Source organism: Nerophis ophidion, linkage group LG11, assembly GCF_033978795.1.
Source record: "Nerophis ophidion isolate RoL-2023_Sa linkage group LG11, RoL_Noph_v1.0, whole genome shotgun sequence".
Lineage (NCBI taxonomy): Eukaryota > Metazoa > Chordata > Actinopteri > Syngnathiformes > Syngnathidae > Nerophis > Nerophis ophidion.
Window position 1 is genome coordinate 37,734,182 of NC_084621.1, and position 19,897 is coordinate 37,754,078.

Consider the following 19,897-nt stretch of genomic DNA (forward strand, 5'->3'; position numbering starts at 1 on the left):
AGCAATATGCAGTAAAGACCACCTCAAAATTTCTGCGTAAAATCTATTTGGATTTTTACAGTGTACAATTCGATGGATAACTTGCTTTGTAATCAGAAGTCAAGAAGATATTGAAGTATTTATTTTGAATTCGACAAAAAAATGTGTTGCGATATCGTTTACTATAAAAGTTGAAAATGTATGCATTTCTATTCTGTGAAAATAAATTAAAAAATATATAAGGTGTTTTATTGACGCATATTATTTCCAGGCATTTGGGGGCCAGGCAAAATGACGTGGCGGGCCAGATCTGGCCCTCGGGCCTTGAGTTTGACACCTGTGGTCGAAAGTCATATCGTTGACCAAATTGAATTCAGTAAGCCGTTTTTTACGGCATTAAACACAAATATAAATGTAGAAAAAAAAGTATATCCACCTTGTGAAGCTATTGAACTTATTTTCTTGAGTGAAGGTAATGTGTTGCTATATCAGGGGTCGGGAACCTCTTTGGCTGAGAGAGCCATGAAAGCCAAATATTTTAAAATGTATTTCCGTGAGAGTCATATAATATTTTATAACGCTGAATACAACTTACTTTTAAGTAGGACCAACATTTTAGAGTATAATAAATCTCTTATTCTTATAAATAACATTGTTATTCTGAAGTTACCCAATAATAAAGGAAATACTTCTAATAAACAGGTGCGGAAGAAAACGGATTGATGGATTAAGATGCATGAGAATATTTTATATTCTGAACGTTATTTGTAACACTGATTACCAGCGGAACAATTCATTACTTATCAGGTTAAGCAATGTCAGCTAAGATTTATCTGAGAGCCAGGTGCAGTCATCATAAGAGCCACATCTGGCTCTAGAGCCATAGGTTCCCTACCATTGGGCTATATTGTTGTAATAATGTCGTCCCCGCCCCCTCGTGTTGTGTGGAAGATTGCGTTCACCTGAGTCATGAATGGCTTCAAGTTAGAAGGTCAGCCTCTCAGCTTCTGCGTTCATGTTCCAGCATCCGAGCGCGTCGTTTGCTCCTCGCAGCATCTCTCACCATGACGGCGTCTGACTTCTCTGACATAGAGGCATTCTTGGACGGACACCCGGACCTCTTTGAGGAGTATTTGGTCCGAAAAGCCAAGTGTGAGCACATTAGCAAGTGGATGAGGGAGCACCAGCTCGCCCCTAAAGTGAAAGTGTCGACCCCTGAGGAGAGACGCGTCCAATTGGCCAGGGACCCCGCTCTCAACCCGGACGCTCTCCGGCGCAGGTCGTCTCACTTGGAGCTTCGGCGCAACTTCGCCCGGTCCAAAGCCACCACGGCGCACCGAACCTGCGACGAGCACGCCAGCTTCGGTCAGCAGGACCCGCAGTCCAGCATGAGGCGACGCGCGCTCCTGCGTAAAGCCAGCTCCCTGCCTCCAACCACGGCGCACATTCTCAGCGCCCTGCTGGAGTCCAGAGTCAGCGTACCGCAGTATGCATCTGCTGCCACCGACCACAAGTGTCGGCTCAGGGAAACCAATGAGAGGGAGTTCTTCTTGGAGCTGGTGAAGGACATCTCCAATGATCTGGACCTGACCAACCTGAGCTATAAGATCCTGATCAACGTGTGCATCCTGGTGGACGCAGACAGGTGCTCCCTCTTCCTGGTGGAGGGCCCCGCGCAGAAGAGGACGCTGGTGTCCAAGTTGTTTGATGTGCACTTGGGAACCACGGTCAGACCTTCCTCCAGCACCCTCAACTCCAACGAGGTGCAGGTACCTTGGGGAAAGGGCATCATTGGGTATGTGGCAGAGCACGGAGAGACTGTCAACATTTCCAATGCATATCAGGTAAAAATCATTGAATTTGTTTTACTAAAGGACCCAATATTTCATATCTACACCAACCTGCCACAACATTAAACCCATGAGATCCAACGCAAGCGCTTCAAGATGATAACACTCAATATATTTGTCATGAGGGACTGCAGTTTCTTATATTTTTCTTTATTTAGCTATTAATCGGTCAAAATATTAGAAACAGCTCCTAGCTGATGCAGTGCATACACCATTTTTATTTATCTAGCCTTTATTTAACCAGGTAAAATCCCATTAATATCAAATATCTCTTTTCCAAGGCAGACCTGGCCTAGAGGGCAGCAGCAAGGTTACATTAAAAACAGTAAACACATAAAACATCACATTTACAACATTACAACTTGCTCATATGACACATGTGCATACAGACAAGGTAGACTGCAGTCCTTTCACAGAAGCTTTAAACTCATTCATTGTAACAAGGGTTTGAAGTTAAATATTCGATTGTAGGTTATTCCAAGCCTTCGGTGCTGAAAACCTAAATGCTTTCTTGCCCAGTTCAGTTCTCACTTTGGGGATGACAAATTGAAGAACATTCATTGAACGAAGATTGTGACTTCCGTGTTTCTTTTTTAAAAGACAAGACTGATAAGATGGAGTGATACCCAGAATGGTTTTGTAGATGAACACATACCAATGATTGAGGCGTCGAGCACTTAAAGATGTCCAGTTAACTACTGAGTATAACACAAAATGGTGAGTAAGGGGAGCGCAGTTGGTGATGAATCTCAGTGCCCCGTGGTACACACTATCCAGCTTGTGGAGACAACCAGCAGTAGCATTCATGTACAACACATCTACATAGTCAATAACAGGTAAAAATGTTGTTTCCACCAATTTCTGTTTCACAGTAAAAGAAAAGCAAGACTTGTTTCTATAATAAAATCCCAGTAAAAGTTTCAGTTTCTTTACAACATACTGACTGTGCTCCTTAAAACTCCAGTGGTCATCAATTAAAAATCCCAAATATTTAAAAGAAGATACTAACATAATTTGTTGCCCATTTCTTGTTCAAATGTTTTCACACAATGCTGATCTTATAGTTTTTGATGTGGTAAAGAACATACACTTTGTTTTCTCTGCATTTAAAACCAGTTGAACATAGCAAAGTTGTTCTTGTACTCTGTCAAATGCATATTGTGGATATTTCAAGGCCTCAGCAGGAGTTGGTGCTGTGCGGTAAATGACAGTATCATCAGCATAGAAATGGAAAGTTGAGTTCGGAATATTCTGTCCAAGATTATTGATGTAAATAGTGAATAATAAGGGGCCCAACACAGAACCTTGAGGGATACCCTTTTACCACGCAAACTACAACCACAATAAGAAACACGACACTAAATGTGCATTGTTATCTCTGTCAAAACACCATTTACATAGTATGGCATTGTTTAAATTTCAATGTTTTACAGTTAAAAGGCACTATTAGTTTATTTTAAAGCAGGGGTCGGGAACCTTTTTGGCTGAGAGAGCCATGGAAGCCAAATATTTTAAAATGTATTCCCGTGAGAGCCACATAATATTTTTTTACACTGAATACAACTAAATGCGCGCATTTTTAAGTAAGACCAACATTTTTAGAGTATAATAAGTATCATATTGTTACGAAGGACATTGTTCTTCTGAAGCTAACCAATAATAAATAAAATACTTCTTACCATTAATGCGACTCCTTTAACAAGTGCGGTAGAAAATGCATGAGAATGTTTTATATTTTTAACGTTATTTTTTTAACACTTTGACTACCAGCGGAGTTATTAATTATTTATCGTGTTAAGCAATGTCAGCTAAGATTAATTGGAGAGCCAGATACCGTCATCAAAAGAGCCCCATCTGGCTCGAGAGCCATAGGTTCCCTACCCCTGTTTTAAAGGGTCATATTATGATGGTTTTCCTCCTACATTTAAAACACTTCGTTGTAGTCTACATCCAATGTAATGCTGGTTCTTTGGTCAAAATTTTGCAAAGAAGATGTTTTACAGACTATCTCTTCAGAATGTGCCGTTTTGTGGGTGGTCTTATTTACGTGCTCCACTTCTACGGCGTCTTTCCCCCGCCAGCCATGTTGTAGTTTTTAGTGCTTCCATGTGGAGTCGACTGTAATACCATAAGTTAGAACTATGCGCGAGTATGTATGACAAGGAGGATGCATGTGCATGAACGAGCCCGTCTGCACCACAACAAGAGGATAGAGAAAAAGAAGGACCTTACAGACTACAGCATTGGACTACAAAGACGCAAAGATTTTGGGGTAAATCTCCAGGAGCTATCCGCTGATGTCAAACTTGGGAAAAACGTCACAAATTGGGCAAATGCCAAACAGCTCGTTTGAAGGGAGCATGAAGAAAGGCTAGGTTGTTTTATCAATGTCTCAGCGATGCCTCTGGTTTGATTTTACATTTTCAGGGCTTGTTCAGCTCCCAAATACACAAAAACAGATACCGATAGGTAAGAAACGACACTTGCCAACCTTGAGACCTCCGAATTCGGGAGAGGTTGTAGCGTTCCGGAAGAGTTAGTGCTGCAAGGGGGTCTGGGTATATGTTCTGTCGTGTTTATGTTGTGTTACAGTGCGGATGTTCTCCCGAAATGTGTTTGTCATTCTTGTTTGGTGTGGGTTCACAGTGTGGCGCATATTTGTAACAGTGTTAAAGTTGTTTATACGGCCACCGTAAGTGGGACCCGTATGGCTGTTGATCAAGTATGCCTTGCATTCACTTATGTGTGTCTGTAAAAGCTGCATATAATATGTGACTTGGCCGACACGCTGTTTGTATGGAGGAAAAGCGGACGTGACGGCAGGTTATAGAGGACGCTGAAGGCAGTGCCTTTAAGGCATGCCCCTGAGACAGTCTCTTGCCGTCGTGCGGGTTCCATGGACCACCAAGGAAGGACATGATTGATCAGGTTTACTTTTGTTTATTTTTTAAATAAAACTCAGTCTCTCGTCGGGTTGCTTTTCAGCTCCTCCTCCACTGCTCGCTCTTCGGTCGCTTTTAGCCGCCCCCGTCGTCTGCGTCTTTCTCTCTTTTGCTTCCGCTATTGGGCTTCACGGTGGCAGAGGGGTTCGGGCATCTGCCTTACAATACGAAGATCCTGAGTAGTCCTGGGTTCAATCCCGGGCTCGGGATCTTTCCGTGTGGAGTTTGCATGTCCTCCCCATGAATGCCTGGGTTTCCTCTGGGTACTCCAGCTTCCTCCCACTTCCAAAGACATGCACCTGGGGATAAGTTGATTGGCAACAATAAATTGCCTCTAGTGTGTGAATGTGAGTGTGAATGTTGTCTGTCTTTCTGTGTTGGCCCTGCGATGAAGTGGCGACTTGTCCAGAGTGTAAGCCGTCTACCGCCCGATTGTAGCTGAGATAGGCACCAGCGCCTCCCGCGACCCCAAAAAAGGGAATAAGCGGTAGAAAATGGATGGATGAATGGGCTTCCGCTCTTCATGCACGGCTGCAGGTCAATTGTGTCCAGGTGCGCGATCCACGCACCTGATCTTGCTTGTGGCGTCGCTGCCTGCACGCCCCGCCTCGCCGCTCGCCCGCATTCTCCGCCTCCTCGCCACCATCTTGGGCCGGGCTCCAGCGTGCCCTGCCCCGCTGCTCGTTCGCCGGCTCCGCCTCTCCACAGTCGCGAATATTGTTGTCCGGGTGGAAATCGGGAGAAATTCTGGAGAATGGTTGCCCCAGGAGATTTTCAGGAGGGGCACTGAAATTTGTGAGTCTCCCGGTAAAATCGGGAGGGTTGGCAAGTATGTAAGAAACAATAACATAAAAGAGACACTAAAGCCAAACTGCGCCCGTTTCTCGTTTTGTATTGACCTGCGACACAATCTATAGACAAAATAGATATATCACTGAATAGAAAAAAGGGTTGGAAAAGGCCCAAATCCCCCATCCCCTTCCTAAAATGGGCCACTATAAAGAAAAATGGCCAACGTGGCAGAGGGGTTAGTGCGTCTGTCTCACAATACGAAGGTCCTGCAGTCCTGGGTTCAAATCCAGGCTCGGGATCTTTCTGTGTGGAGTTTGCATGTTCTCCCCGTGAATGCGTGGGTTCCCTCCGGGTACTCCGGCTTCCTCCCACTTCCAAAAGACATGCACCTGGGGATAGGTGATTGGCAACACTAAATTGGCCCTAGTGTGTGAATGTGAGTGTGAATGTTGTTTGTCTATCTGTGTTGGCCCTGCGATGACGTGGCGACTTGTTCAGGGTGTACCCCGCCTTCCGCCCAATTGTAGCTGAGATAGGCGCCAGCGCCCCCCGCGACCCCGAAAGGGAATAAGCGGTAGAAAATGGATGGATGGCCAACAACCTGTGCAGCTTACTGAGGGATGCACAAAAACATTGATTCAAAATCAATACGTATGTTGTAAAAAAAACTGAAACTTTTACTGGGATTTTATTATAGAAACAAGTCTTGCTTTTCTTTTACTGTGAAACAGAAATTGGTGGAAACAACATTTTTACCTGTTATTGACTATGTAGATGTGTTGTACATAAATGCTACTGCTGGTTGTCTCCACAAGCTGGATAGTGTGTACCACGGGGCACTGAGATTCATCACCAACTGCGCTCCCCTTACTCACCATTTTGTGTTATACTCAGTAGTTAACTGGACATCTTTATGTGCTCGACGCCTCAATCATTGGTATGTGTTCATCTACAAAACCATTCTGGGTATCACTCCATCTTATCAGTCTTGTCTTTTAAAAAAGAAACACGGAAGTCACAATCTTCGTTCAATGAATGTTCTTCAATTTGTCATCCCCAAAGTGAGAACTGAACTGGGCAAGAAAGCATTTAGGTTTTCAGCACCGAAGGCTTGGAATTACCTACAATATAATCTTCAACTTCAAACCCTTGTTACATTGAATGAGTTTAAAGCTTCTGTGAAAAGATTGCAGTCTACCATGTCTGTATGCACATGTGTCATTTGAGCAAGTTTTAATGTTGTAAATGTGATGTTTTATGTGTGTTTACTGTTTTTAATGTAACTTTGCTGCTGCCCTCTTGGCCAGGTCTCCCTTGGAAAAGAGATCTCAATGGGATTTTACCTGGTTAAATAAAGGCTAAATAAATAAAATACATGGGCTGTCAAAGATAACGCGTTAACTATTCAATGGCGATCATTTTGTTAATGCGCTATTAACGTTTTTGACCCTTGGCATGTTCCGTAGTTTGGAAAAATGTGTAATGGCGTGCAGTTACTGTTGAGCGACAGGCTCAAAAATAGCTAGCAGTACTGCACAAAGAAAGGGTTACCTTATAGAAATTTCAGATCCAAAGCCATGGCAAGTCCTTCTCCGGACAAGACATGGAGATTGTTACATTCAATCGCCGTGAGACTACATCATTGGAGCAAAGGCTGAGTGCACATTTGCTCCTTGGAGTGAGGAGAAGCTTCAAGTCCGTGTTTAGATTACAGTTAAGTGCATTGAAAATATAAAATGTAGATTGTTACTTGAACTGCTGTAGTAAGATGGAATTCAAGCTCAACAGAAACAAAGAAGGTAGTGAGGAAGTCCAAAGTCACTTTTATTGGAGATTTTTGCCAAAACATGTGAAGTCTTTTCTTACACCAATCACACGCGTCCGGCTGGCGGCTTCACAATAATACCGTCGCTATGGTATATTCTTTTATAACATGTTCTGATTGATAGTCCGCAATTGCAGAATGTTTAACAGGCTGAATATTACTTTTTATTAATAAGTAGTAGGGAAGGTTAAAACATTGTCATGCAGAGATATGAATGCCATTAACTTGCATTACTGTGCAGAAGTTTAGGGGAATCACTATATCTAAACATCACCCTGCAGAAGAAACCAAGTAAGTGTCATTCATAAGGCAGGATATAAGGATCACACAAATACATTCTTTTAAAGATCTTGTAGAACTACAAACAGTGGAAATTACATACTGTACGTCGCAAAAAACAGTTCACTCCCTGGAAATATGTAAAAGTTTTTCACTGAAAGGGAAGGGGGTTATACTTTAAGGGGTAAGGGTACGAAATGTATGCACAGCACCCAAAAGCTTCTGTTTTCAATAAGTGGGGATAAACTACGGAACAGTTTGAATGCGGGGTTAAAAGAATGTCCAACCTTAATTTTGTGAAAAAACAGACGGGAAAAAAAAACGATACAAAGACAAAATTTTCAATATGTACAAGAATGAGGGTTTTTAACAATCACAAAGTGTTTACATTTATACTATCATTCAAATTATTTGGGTAGGTTTTTACTTTATACTGGTTGGTGTAACCTTCAATTAATACTTGTATTCATGTGACTATATACAGTATGTGTATATTGTGCATATGTACGGTATTTTTGTGGCCAAAAAAAGTGGGTAAAATAATATTTGATAATATATTGTAATAAGACCGGTAAATTTATCATTGTATATAATAATAATGATGATAAGAAAGCTAGTTATTTGATTTATAAAATTAGGGTTGGGAGTAAATACCTTTCAAAACCCTAACCATTATGTATTGTTTTCATTTTTTTCATGTTTTCTTTGTGAAATTATGGTTTCTATTCCTGTATTTTGCAATAATGTTATCAAAATGATTTCCTTTTTCAGTTTTGTTTTCTTTTGCTTTGTTTTTTTTAACATGGCCAAAATACAAACCCCGTTTCTATATGAGTTGGGAAATTGTGTTAGATGTAAATATAAACGGAATACAATGATTTGCGAATCCTTTTCAACCCATATTCAAATGAATGCACTACAAAGACAAGTTATTTGATGTTCAAACTCATAAACTTCATTTTATTTTTGCAAATAATAATTAACTTAGAATTTCATGGCTGCAACACGTGTACTTGCCAACCTTGAGACCTCCGATTTCGGGAGGTGGGGAGTGGGGGGCGTAGTCGGGGGTTGGGCGAGGGGCGTGGTTGGGGGGCGGGGCGTTGTTGGGGGCGGGGTTAAGAGGGGAGGAGTATATTTACAGCTATCTATCCATCCATTTCCTACCGCTTATTCCCTTTGAGGTTGCGGGGGCCGCTGGTGCCTATCTCAGCTACAATCGGGCGGAAGGCGGTGTACACCCTGGACAAGTCGCCACCTCATCGCAGTATAAGTAGAAATCTTTATTTATAATCGAATCACTTGTTTATTTTTCAACAAGTTTTTAGTTATTTTTATACCTTTTTTTCCAAATAGTTCAAGAAAGACCACTACAAATGAGCAATATTTTACACTGTTATACAATTCAATAAATCAGAAACTGATGACATAGTGCTGTATTTTACTTCTTTATCTTTTTTTTTTCAACCAAAAATGCTTTGCTCTGATTAGGGGGTACTTGAATTAAAAAAATGTTCACAGTGGTACATCTCTGAGAAAAGGTTGAGAACTATTGCTCTAAAAGCCGTAGATGTTATTGTCACATATGCATGCACAGTAGATGGTAGTATTGTCCTGTATAAGAGTGTCACAACATTGCTGTTTACGGCAGACAAACTGCTTTACGGTAGACGAAAACGTGACTGCCGTTGTTGTGTGGTGTTGCCGCGCTGGGAGGACGTTAATGAGTCTGCCTAACAATAAACCCACATAAGAAACCAAGAACTTGCCCGCGATCATTCTACCGTTATAACGTCATTGGGCAGGCACTCTGTTTATATTGTGGGAAAGCGGACGTGAAAACAGGCTGTCGACACGTTACCCGGGTCCGCATGGAGCTGGAGGAGGCGTGGCCTCCAGCTCCGCCTGAATTTTGGGAGATTTTCGGGAGGAAATTTGTCCCGGGAGGTTTTTCGGGAGAGGCGCTGAATTTTGTGAGTCTCCCGGAAAATCCGGGAGGGTTGGCAAGTATAGCAACACGTGCCAAAGTAGTTGGGAAAGGGCATGTTCACCACTGTGTTACATTACATTTTCTTTTAACAACACTCAATAAACGTTTGAGAAATGAGGAAACTAATTGTTGAAGCTTTGGAAGTGGAATTCTTTACCATTCTTTCTTGATGTACAGCTTAAGTTGTTCAACAGTCCGAGGTCTTGTTGTCGTATTTTACGCTTCATAATGCGCCACACATTTTCGATGGGAGACATGTCTGGACTGCAGGCGGGCCAGGAAAGTACCCGCACTCTTTTACTACGAAGCCACGCTGTTGTAACACGTGGCTTGGCTTTGTTTTGCTGAAATAAGCAGGGGCATCAATGATAACAGCATTAATGGTGCCTTCACAGATGTGTAAGTTACCCATGCCTTGGGCACTGATACACCCCCATACCATCACAGATGCTGGCTTTTGAACTTTGCGCCTATAACAATCCGGATGGTTATTTTCTTCTTTGTTCCGAAGGACACCACGTCCACAGTTTCCAAATATAATTTGAGATGTGGTCTCGTCAGACGACTGAACACTTTTTCACTTTGCATCAGTCCATCTTAGATGAGCTCGGGCCCAGCGAAGCCGGCGGCGTTCCTGGGTGTTATCGATAAATGGCTTTCGCTTTGCATAGTAGAGTTTTAACTTGCACTTCCAGATATAGCGACCGACTGTAGTTACTGACAGTGGTTTCAGATTCAAGATTCAAGATTGTTTATTGTTATATGCACAGTTAAACAGACAGTTTGCCGTACAATGAATATCTTACTTTGCTAGTCCAACCTTCAACAAGTCACACGGTACTTAGCTAAAAATACAAAAAATAAAAATGTATACACAAGCCACAGTAAGTAACAGAACATTATTGCACATTCTGATTGACAGTCAACAGTATAAATATGGAGGTGACCTCGGGTCACAGCAGCAGTTAAAGGGTCTTTAGTGATCAAAGGTGAAAAGTGTCTACAGTGATTCGTTCACAGTTCGGGGGTGGTCAAGGTACCTATCTTGTTCAAAAGGCAAAGTAAAAATGGTGGTGGTGGTGGTGGTGGGGGGGGTTAGCATCCACAAGTTAGCATTCACAAACCTGATGGCCTGTGGGTAGAAACTGTTTGTCAGTCTCGTAGTCCTGGATTTCAGGCTCCTGTATCGTCTGCCTGATGGTAGGAGGCTGAAGAGACTGTGCTGGGGGTGTGTACTGTACTTTATGATGTTGTGAGCTCTCCTGGTGGCCCTGGTAGAGTACATGTCCTGTAGTGAGGGGAAGGCTGCTCCTGATATGTACTGAGCAGTTTTAATCACTCGCTGGAGTGCCTTCCTGTCCTTAGCAGTGCAGTTTCCATACCAGACCGTGATTGAGCTGGTAAGGACACTCTCAACCGTACTTCTATAGAAGTTGCTGAGCATTTTGGGAAGTACAGTCGCTGCTGGGCTTTCTGTATTGTTTGTTGGGTGTTGTGATCCCAGGTGAGGTCCTCGCTGATGTGGGTCCCGAGGAATTCAAATGTTTTCACCCTGTCCACCTTTGTCCCCCCTATGTACAAAGCTGTGTACTGTGCACTCCTTCTCCGTGGGTCAAAAATAATCTCCTTGGTCTTGTCTGTGTTAAAGGAGAGATTATTATCCTGACACCAGGCCACCAGTTCCGCTACCTCCCTTCTGTACACTGCCTCAGCTCCCCCGGTGATCAGTCCGACGACCGTAGTATCATCTGCAAACTTGATGATACTGGTGTTGTTCTGGGAGGCCACACAGTCGTGTGTGAAGAGGGTGTACAGTAGGGGGCTCAGCACGCAGCCTTGGGGGGTCCCTATGCTTAGAACCTTTGTGTCTGAAGTCTGGTTGCCGATTCTGACTGACTGGGGCCGGTTTGTGAGAAAGTTCAGGACCCAGTCACAGAGAGATGGCGTCAGACCAACAGTGAGGAGTTTAGCAGTGAGTTTTTGTGGGATGACCTTGTTAAAATCAGAGCTGTAGTCGATGAATAATAGCCTGGCATAGGTGTCCTTGCCCTCTAAGTGGGTGAGGGTGGTGTGGATGACGGTGTTGACTGCATCCTCAGTGGACCGGTTCTGCCGTTAGGCAAACTGTAGAAGGTCCAGTGTGTCTGGGATTGTCTTCTTGTTGTGTGACATGACTATCCTCTCGAAGCACTTCATCACTATTTGGGTGAGTGCAACAGGGCGACAGTCATTCAGACAGGTCACAGTATTTTTCTTTGGCAGGGGCACGATGGTGGTGGTCTTGAAGCAGGTGGGCACAACAGCTTGTGCTAGTGACAAGTTGTATATGTCAGCAAGTACGTCAGCCAGCTCTGATAAACACACCCTGAGGGCCTGGCCAGGGATGTTGTCTGGGCCGGCTGCCTTCCATGGGTTTGTTCTCCTCAGAACTGTACGTACCTCTGCTGTTGTCACAGTGAGTGGTGGGTCCTGGGTGCGCTCCGTGGTCAGAACCCCTCTCTGTTGGTTGGTGTTGAGGACCTCGAAGCGGGCGTGGAACTCATTCAGCTCATCTGGCAGTGATTGTTTTCTGTTTGTGACCCCCCTGCTCCCCTGCTTGTAGTCTGTGATGTGTTGCAGGCCTTGCCACATGCGCCGGGAATCTGTGGTGGAGTAGAATCCCTCCAGCTTTTGTCTGTATTTTCCCTTGGCTTCGCTGATGGATTTACGCAGGTCATATCTCTTGTAGTCCTTCTTGTCGTCCTTTATGAAGTGTTCCTGAGCCCGTGTGATATCCTTTACACACTAATGTCGGTTTTTGATGCAGTACCGCCTCAGGGGTCAAAGGTCTGTAATATCATCGCTTACGTGCAGTGATTTCTCCAGATTTTCCGAAACTTTTGATGATTTTATGGACCGTAGATGTTAAAATCCCTAAATTCCTTGCAATAGCTCGCTGAGAAATGTTGCTCTAAAACTGTTCGACAATTTGCTTGCAAATTGGTGACCCTCGCCCCATCCTTGTTTGTGAATTACTTAGCATTTCATGGAAGCTGCTTTTATACCCAATCATGGCACCCACCTGTTCCCAATTACCTTGCACACCTGTGGGATGTTCCAAAAAAGTGTATGATGAGAATTTCTCAACTTTATCAGTATTTATTGCCACCTTTCCCAACTTCTTTGTCACTTGTTGCTGGCATGAAATTCTAAAGTAATGATTATTTGCAAAAAACAAAATGTTTATCAGTTTTAACATCAAATATGTTGTCTTTGTAGCATATTCAACTAAATATGGGTTAAAAATGATTTGCAAATCATTGTATTCCATTTATATTTACATCTAACACAATTTCCCAACTCATATGGAAACGGCGTTTGTAAACAATTACTACATTTAATTTGTAAAACATGTAAAGTACAAAATATCAGAAACATTTATTCATGTAGTAGAAAAAATGATCACCTAGCATCTTTGAAAATCAAAGCATGACCGTTAAAAGTTTTCATTTTGTGTTATTAATCCTCTCCTCTAAGTGCTAGTGCTCCTAAAGCAGGAATACAAATTCTGTATTCCTACGAAATAGAAAATCTGGCAAGACACCAGTGCACTGCAAGCATATTTTTCAATCTCTTTAAAAATGTGTTTATATCCTTTTCATGTTGAGCTGTTTAAAAAACGTTTTGTTTAAAAATATTTAATAAAAGCAAATTAATTGTCCAGACATGGTATTAAAAACTTTAAAATGATCTGTCTGTGGTACACCTATTAATGACGAAAAATTATATCTTTTTGCGATTAATCACAATTAATTTTGAGTTAACTATGAACAAAGGCAACTATCGCAATTAAATATTTAATCATTTGACATATATACACTATATTGCCAAAAGTATTTGGCCACCTGCCTTGACTCACATATGAACTTGAAGTGCCATCCCATTCCTAACCCATAGGGGTCAGTATGATGTCGATCCACCTTTTGCAGCTATTACAACTTCAACTCTTCTGGGAAGGCTGTCCACAACGTTGCGGAGTGTGTTTATATTAATTTTCCACCATTCTTCCAAAAGGTTAGGTCACACACTGATGTTGGTCGAGAAGGCCTGGCTCTCAGTCTTCGTTCTACTTCATCCCAAAGTCATTCTATAGGGTTCAGGTCAGGACTCTGTGCAGGCCAGTCAAGTTAATCCACACCAGACTCTGTCATTCATGTCTTTATGGACCTTGCTTTGTACACTGTTGGAAGACGAAGGGGACCGCTCCAAACTGTTCCCACAAGGTTGGGAGCATGTAATTGTCCAAAATGTTTTGGTATCCTGTAGCATTCAAAGTTCCTTTCAACGGAACTAAGGGGCCAAGCCCAACTCCTGAAAAACAACCCCACACCATATTTCCTTTCCACCAAATTTCACACTCAGGCGGTATAGCTCGGTTGGTAGAGTGGTCGTGCCAGCAACTTGAGGGTTCCAGGTTCAATCCCCGCTTCCGCCATCCTAGTCACTTCCGTTGTGTCTTCGTCAAGACACTTTACCCACCTGCTCCCAGTGCCACCCACACTGGTTTAAATGTAACTTATATATTGGGTTTCACTATCTAAAGTGCTTTGAGTCAGTAGAGAAAAGCGCTATATAAATACAATTCTCTTCACTTCACAATGCAGTCCAAAATGTACTGTTCTTCTGGCAACCTCTAAACCCAGACTCGTCCGTCAGATTGTCAGATGGAAAAGCGTGATTCGTCACTCCAGAGCATACCTGCCAACCTTGAGACCTCTGATTTCGGAAGGTGGGGGGCGTGGTCGGGGGTGGGGCGGAGGCGTGATTGGGGCGGGGGCGTGGTTAAGAGGAGAGTATATTTACAGCCAATTCACCGACTCGAGTATTTCATATATATTTACATACATATATATATATATATGTATATATATATATATATATATATATATATATATATATATATATATACATATACATATACATATATATACATATATATATATACATACATATATACATATATATATATACATACATATATATATATATATACATACATATATATATATATACATACATACATACATATATATATATATATATATATATATATATATATATATATATATATATATATATATATATATATATATATATATATATATATATATATATACATATATGTGTATGAAATACTTAACTTTCAGTGAATTCTAGCTATATATATTTATTTTATTTAATATATAAATGAAATAAATAGTTTAATTTCAGACGGCACCTATCAAATACACTGTAATAAGAACACAGTTGTTCTTCTAACTGTACTGTGCTTGCTGGTTACTAAAAAAAACAACAACACTTACCTTTCACTATTTGAGTAACGTCACTTCTGATTTTCCAGAAGATGGCGCTAGTATGTGCTTTGCCCTGCCGTCTCTCGCTGTCAGCTCTGTTTGTTTTTGTGTTGTTTACGTCTATTTGCGTCTATTTTCGTCTCTGTCAGCTCACAGCTTGAGTATGACCGCCAAACACTGTTGGATCTTTGCCCCTTTCCCACTGATATGATCAACTTCAACGTTGTTTTTTTTACGTCCCAGTCAGCTTTTTCACCTGGCCGGATTCCTGCCTTCCTTTCCCGCCTCGTGGCTCCTCTCCCCAGCCACCTGCGGGCTGTGTGTCGGGCCCCACCTGGATTAGCTGCGCCCCCTTGGACGTGCTGGCCCCCGCCAGGTTCAATCTTGTGAACGCAAGATCTTTGACAAACAAAACGTTTATCCTGAAGGATTTCTTCACTTCCCGCGGACTTGACTTCTTCTGTGTGACGGAAACATGGCTGAGAGCCGGTGAGTCCGCCCCTCTTAATGAACTTCTGCCTCCGGAGTGTTCCTACTTTATTTCTCCAGTCCAGTCGAAAAGGAGGAGGATTAGCAGTCGTTTTCAAAAATTACTTTAAATGCCGTCAGATCCGCCCGCAATCCTCCCTTTCAAGCTTCGAACTGTGCATGTTTGAGGTGGAGGGGGCGTGGCCTCCAGCTCCAGCTGAATTTCGGGAGATTTTCGGGAGAAAATTTCTTCCGGGAGGTTTTCGGGAGGGGCGCTAAATTTCGGGAGTCTCCCGGAAAATCCGGGTGGGTTGGCAAGTATGCTCCGGAAAAGGTGTCTCCACTGCTCTAGACTCCAGTGGCGACGTGCTTTACACCACTGCAACCGACACTTTGCCTTGGACTTGGTGATGTATGGCTTAGATGCAGCTGCTCAGGCATGGAAGCCCATTCCATCAAGGTCTCCACGTATTGTACGTGGGCTAATTGGAAGGTCACATGAAGTTTGGAGCTCTGTAGCAACTGACTCTGCACAAAATCTTTGCACTATGCACTTCAGAATCCGCTGACCCCTCTCTGTTAGTTTACCTGGCCTACCACTTGGTGGCTGAGTTGATGTTGTTCCAAAACTCTTCAATTATCTTATAATGAAGCCAACAGTTGACTTTGCAATATTTAGGAGCAAGGAAATTTCCCGACTAAATTTGTTGCACAGGTGGCATCCTATGACAGTTCCACGCTGGAAATCACTGAACTCCTTAGAGCGGCCCATTCTTTCACAAATGTTTGTAGAAAAAGTCTCCATGCCTAAGTGCCTGATTTTATACATCTGTAGCCAGGCCAAGTGATTAGGACACCTGATTCTCATCATTTGTATGGGTGGCCAAATACTATTGACGATATAGCGTAGATATATATTTATTTGTTTTAAAAAAAAATAATAATATTAATAGATATATTTTTTTTAAGTTTTTGGGCCATCTCCATGCAACAAGTGGGAACTTTTCTAACCTTCAACCCGTTTTGAAAATGTTTTATTATAACTATTATACCATATAATACGCTGCGAGAGTCGGTTTGAATTGAGAATTGGAATCAGATTGAATCATTAGGTGCCCTTCGTCTTACAGTGTATATTCTCTGTTCATTTCCATGCGCCCTGTCATAAAAAGGTTTTAGATGGCATAATAATATTATTCGTAATGAATAAAAATAATAAATTAAATAACTCCAGGGTGTTAGATTAAATATTACGCTGATTTGTTTTATCTATAACACAAAACTAAACTGTTTTTTTTTCAGAGTGGAAAATGTCAGTCCTTTGTATATGCAAAAGTCTATATGTATATTGTGTATCGCCAATTATGTATAGCCTATTTAGTTAAACATTGTATGTATCTAGTATCATAGATGATATTGTATTATATGACAATTATTATGTTCTAACAATCATGTTGCTGTGCAACGCTTTTACTTACTGGTGAGCTGATGACAGTTTTTTCAAAGATGGTTTTTACAGTCCTAGAGGTAGAGTGTCTTTATTTTTGACTTAACTGAAGTAATTACCCACATTTATGTCATGCTCAGTAGTTGTGCTCATTGTGGTGTGTAATGTCAGTGTGCCTGCACTGCACAATCGTAAAGGGCCATAAAGGCTCTCAGTCCTCCGCATATGGGTTAAAGATTATGTTCCGATCGGTTCATCATGATATGTACCTGTGTGCCCTTCCTCCCAGGACCACCGCTTCAGTGACGAGATAGACAAGTTAACAGGCTACAAGACCCAGTCCATTCTCTGTATGGCCATCTGTAACAGTGATGGAGAGGTCATTGGTGTTGTACAAGCAATCAACAAAAATCCCACCGGAACGCCTTTCACTGAGGATGATGAGAAGGTGGGCTCTAACTCACTGCAGGCTCACTCTCTTGCACTTCCAGTGCCTGTGGGCCATTCAGATAATGACGTATGCAACATTAAACATGCCTAGCAGGGCATCAATGTTAGTGCAAATATTTCCTCGGTTCCTCTAGACACAAATGTATGCTCCTAATACCGTAGATATACAGTGCATATATACTTTATACTGTCCCTACAATATATACTATTGTTGACAACCTGACAGATCCCTATTGAATATAGAGCATAAGGCCAGTGCACAACAAAGTCTAATGTATTTTTGCAAAAACTGTTTCCCGACTCTCCAGAAAGTGTAACCTCCTGTCTCACAGCAATAGTGTTCAAGGTTTTGTCCAGGTACTGCCAGAATTCAGTCGTCACATGTGCCATATATAGATAGTAGGCGATATAAACAACATGTAATATACATTTGGTTGACAAAATAGCTTTTAATCCTATTGTTATATGGTGATAATGCCTGTTGATGACACATTCTAGCTGTGTCCCGCTAATTAGCAACAAGCAAACGACCACATCCTCGACACACTGTAGCATCATCGCTAGCAGCTAATGTCCCCACCACAGTGTGAAACTGCTTCAAAGTCAACCGTCCTCGCCTCCAAGGCGGTAAATGAACTATGTTTCTTATAATTACAATGATCACTGAAGGATGAGGAAAATCTAAACATGCTACACTACACACAGTAGGAGGATACAATAAGCCATGCTAATCGCTTAGCTAGAGCTCCTGAACGTAAACAGAGTTGAACGGATTGATACAAATGTCAACGGTAACAATACCTACCATGTAGATCAAATTTTTTACCATCACATAATCCTTGGTCGTTTTTGATATTGTTTAAAAACTCAGAAAATAAGTCTGTAGACACACAGGAGAACCTTAAGGGCAAACACTAAAGGATTGAAATAATAGCCAATAATAAGCATTCATTTAAATATTTGCTGCATCACAAATCCATGTTTTTGTTTGATTATAATTATGATTAAAAATTTAATCATTCAATGATCTTGACAATTTTAAGTATGATCATCGGTATGACCACTTCTGCTCCTGTAACTACTTGGTCTTAGATCAATACCCTCATATCATATCAAGACTTCAAAAAGGCATTTGATTCAATAGACAAAGGCATAATGCTGAAAATCCTTAATTAAGGCCTTGAGGCCATGTACCAGGGCACAAGAGCCAAGGTGGTTTCTCCAGATGGCATCAGCGAGGAGTTCAAAATCCTGGCAGTGTTGCAGCAGGGAGACAATCTTGCCCCCTTCCTCTTTATCATAGCACTGGACTAGACCCTCAGGAAAGCCATCAACGGGTGGGAGCAAGAGCTTGGCTTCACAATTTTACACCGAAGAAGTCTAGAAGAAACCCTGTTGTAACCCTGGCAGACTTACACTACGCAGATAACATCTGCCTGATGTCTGACAGCGTGGAGCAGGCACAGGAACTCCTGAACAAAGTGGAGGTGGAATGTGCTAGAGTTGGCCTCAGACTGAAAGCAAAGACGACTGGGGTAATCACCTATAACTTACACATAAACCACCTACCAATGACTTCCAATACTTGGGTTCCTGGATGAACTCCACAAAACAGGACCTTAAGGTAAGGAAGGTGCTAGCATAGAGGTCACTGTATGTCAAGAGTGTGGTGCTCGAATCTTCCCGGACACATAAAGCTGAGCCTATTCCATGCCACTGTGGAGTCTGTCCTTCTGTATCGCCGCGAAAGCTGGACCCTGACACACACCCTGCAGAAGTCCCTAGATGGGTGCTACACCAGAATGTTACGACCTGTAATGAATGTGGACGAGAGCATCCACTTCACTAAAGAGGACCTATTAGGCAACTGCCGAGGCGCAGCAAGAAGGTAGCAGTTTGGAGGATGAGGCTGGCCGGCCACTGCTACAGACATCTGGATCTCCCAGCCAGCAGGCTGGTTCTATGGGAACCAACGCACAGGTATCGATCGCAAAGACGTCCTGCGCTAACGTATGTGGACATCCTGAATAAAGATGTTGGAGCTGAAAGCTCTTCGGAGGGGGCAGGGTGTATGGAAAACCGGAAGGATTGGATACTCCAATGGAAGCTCGTCTGAGGACGATAGAGAGCACAAGTAGATTAATTATAGTTTTGAGAAAATAATACAACTGGAAATGGCAATATGTTATTGCATACGTCAGTAGTCTATCTAGGAACTTTTGTAACTTGTATTGAAACTATTCTATGATCATTTACATACAAAATAATATATTGTGATATATATCATTATGTATATTGCGATGTTGATTTTAGTAAATATTGCCCATGCATAGTAGATGCATTTGTGGAAGAAGTGTACACTTTATTGTCATGTACATCTTAAAAGTTCTAAGGTGTAGCCTTGATAATAAATCTAGTAATTATTATTGAATTGTTGCTGTCCAATGAAAAGCATGCATCTACAAATTGTATATTATTGTACCTCGAAAAAATACTATACTAGAGAATCGGTTTGACATTATGTAGTTGTTGTGACGGTACA

General features: G+C 42.0%; 1 protein-coding gene across 1 annotated transcript in view; it reads left to right on the forward strand.

Moving 5' to 3' along the window:
* The first annotated feature begins 938 nt into the window (after window positions 1-938).
* Window positions 939-19,897, forward strand: part of pde11al (phosphodiesterase 11a, like) — a 53,414-nt gene continuing 34,455 nt past the window's right edge. Inside the window, 2 exon segments of the mRNA XM_061915826.1 lie at window positions 939-1,823; window positions 17,195-17,353. Coding sequence (XP_061771810.1) covers window positions 1,044-1,823; window positions 17,195-17,353 — 939 coding nt within the window. The 5' untranslated portion in view covers window positions 939-1,043.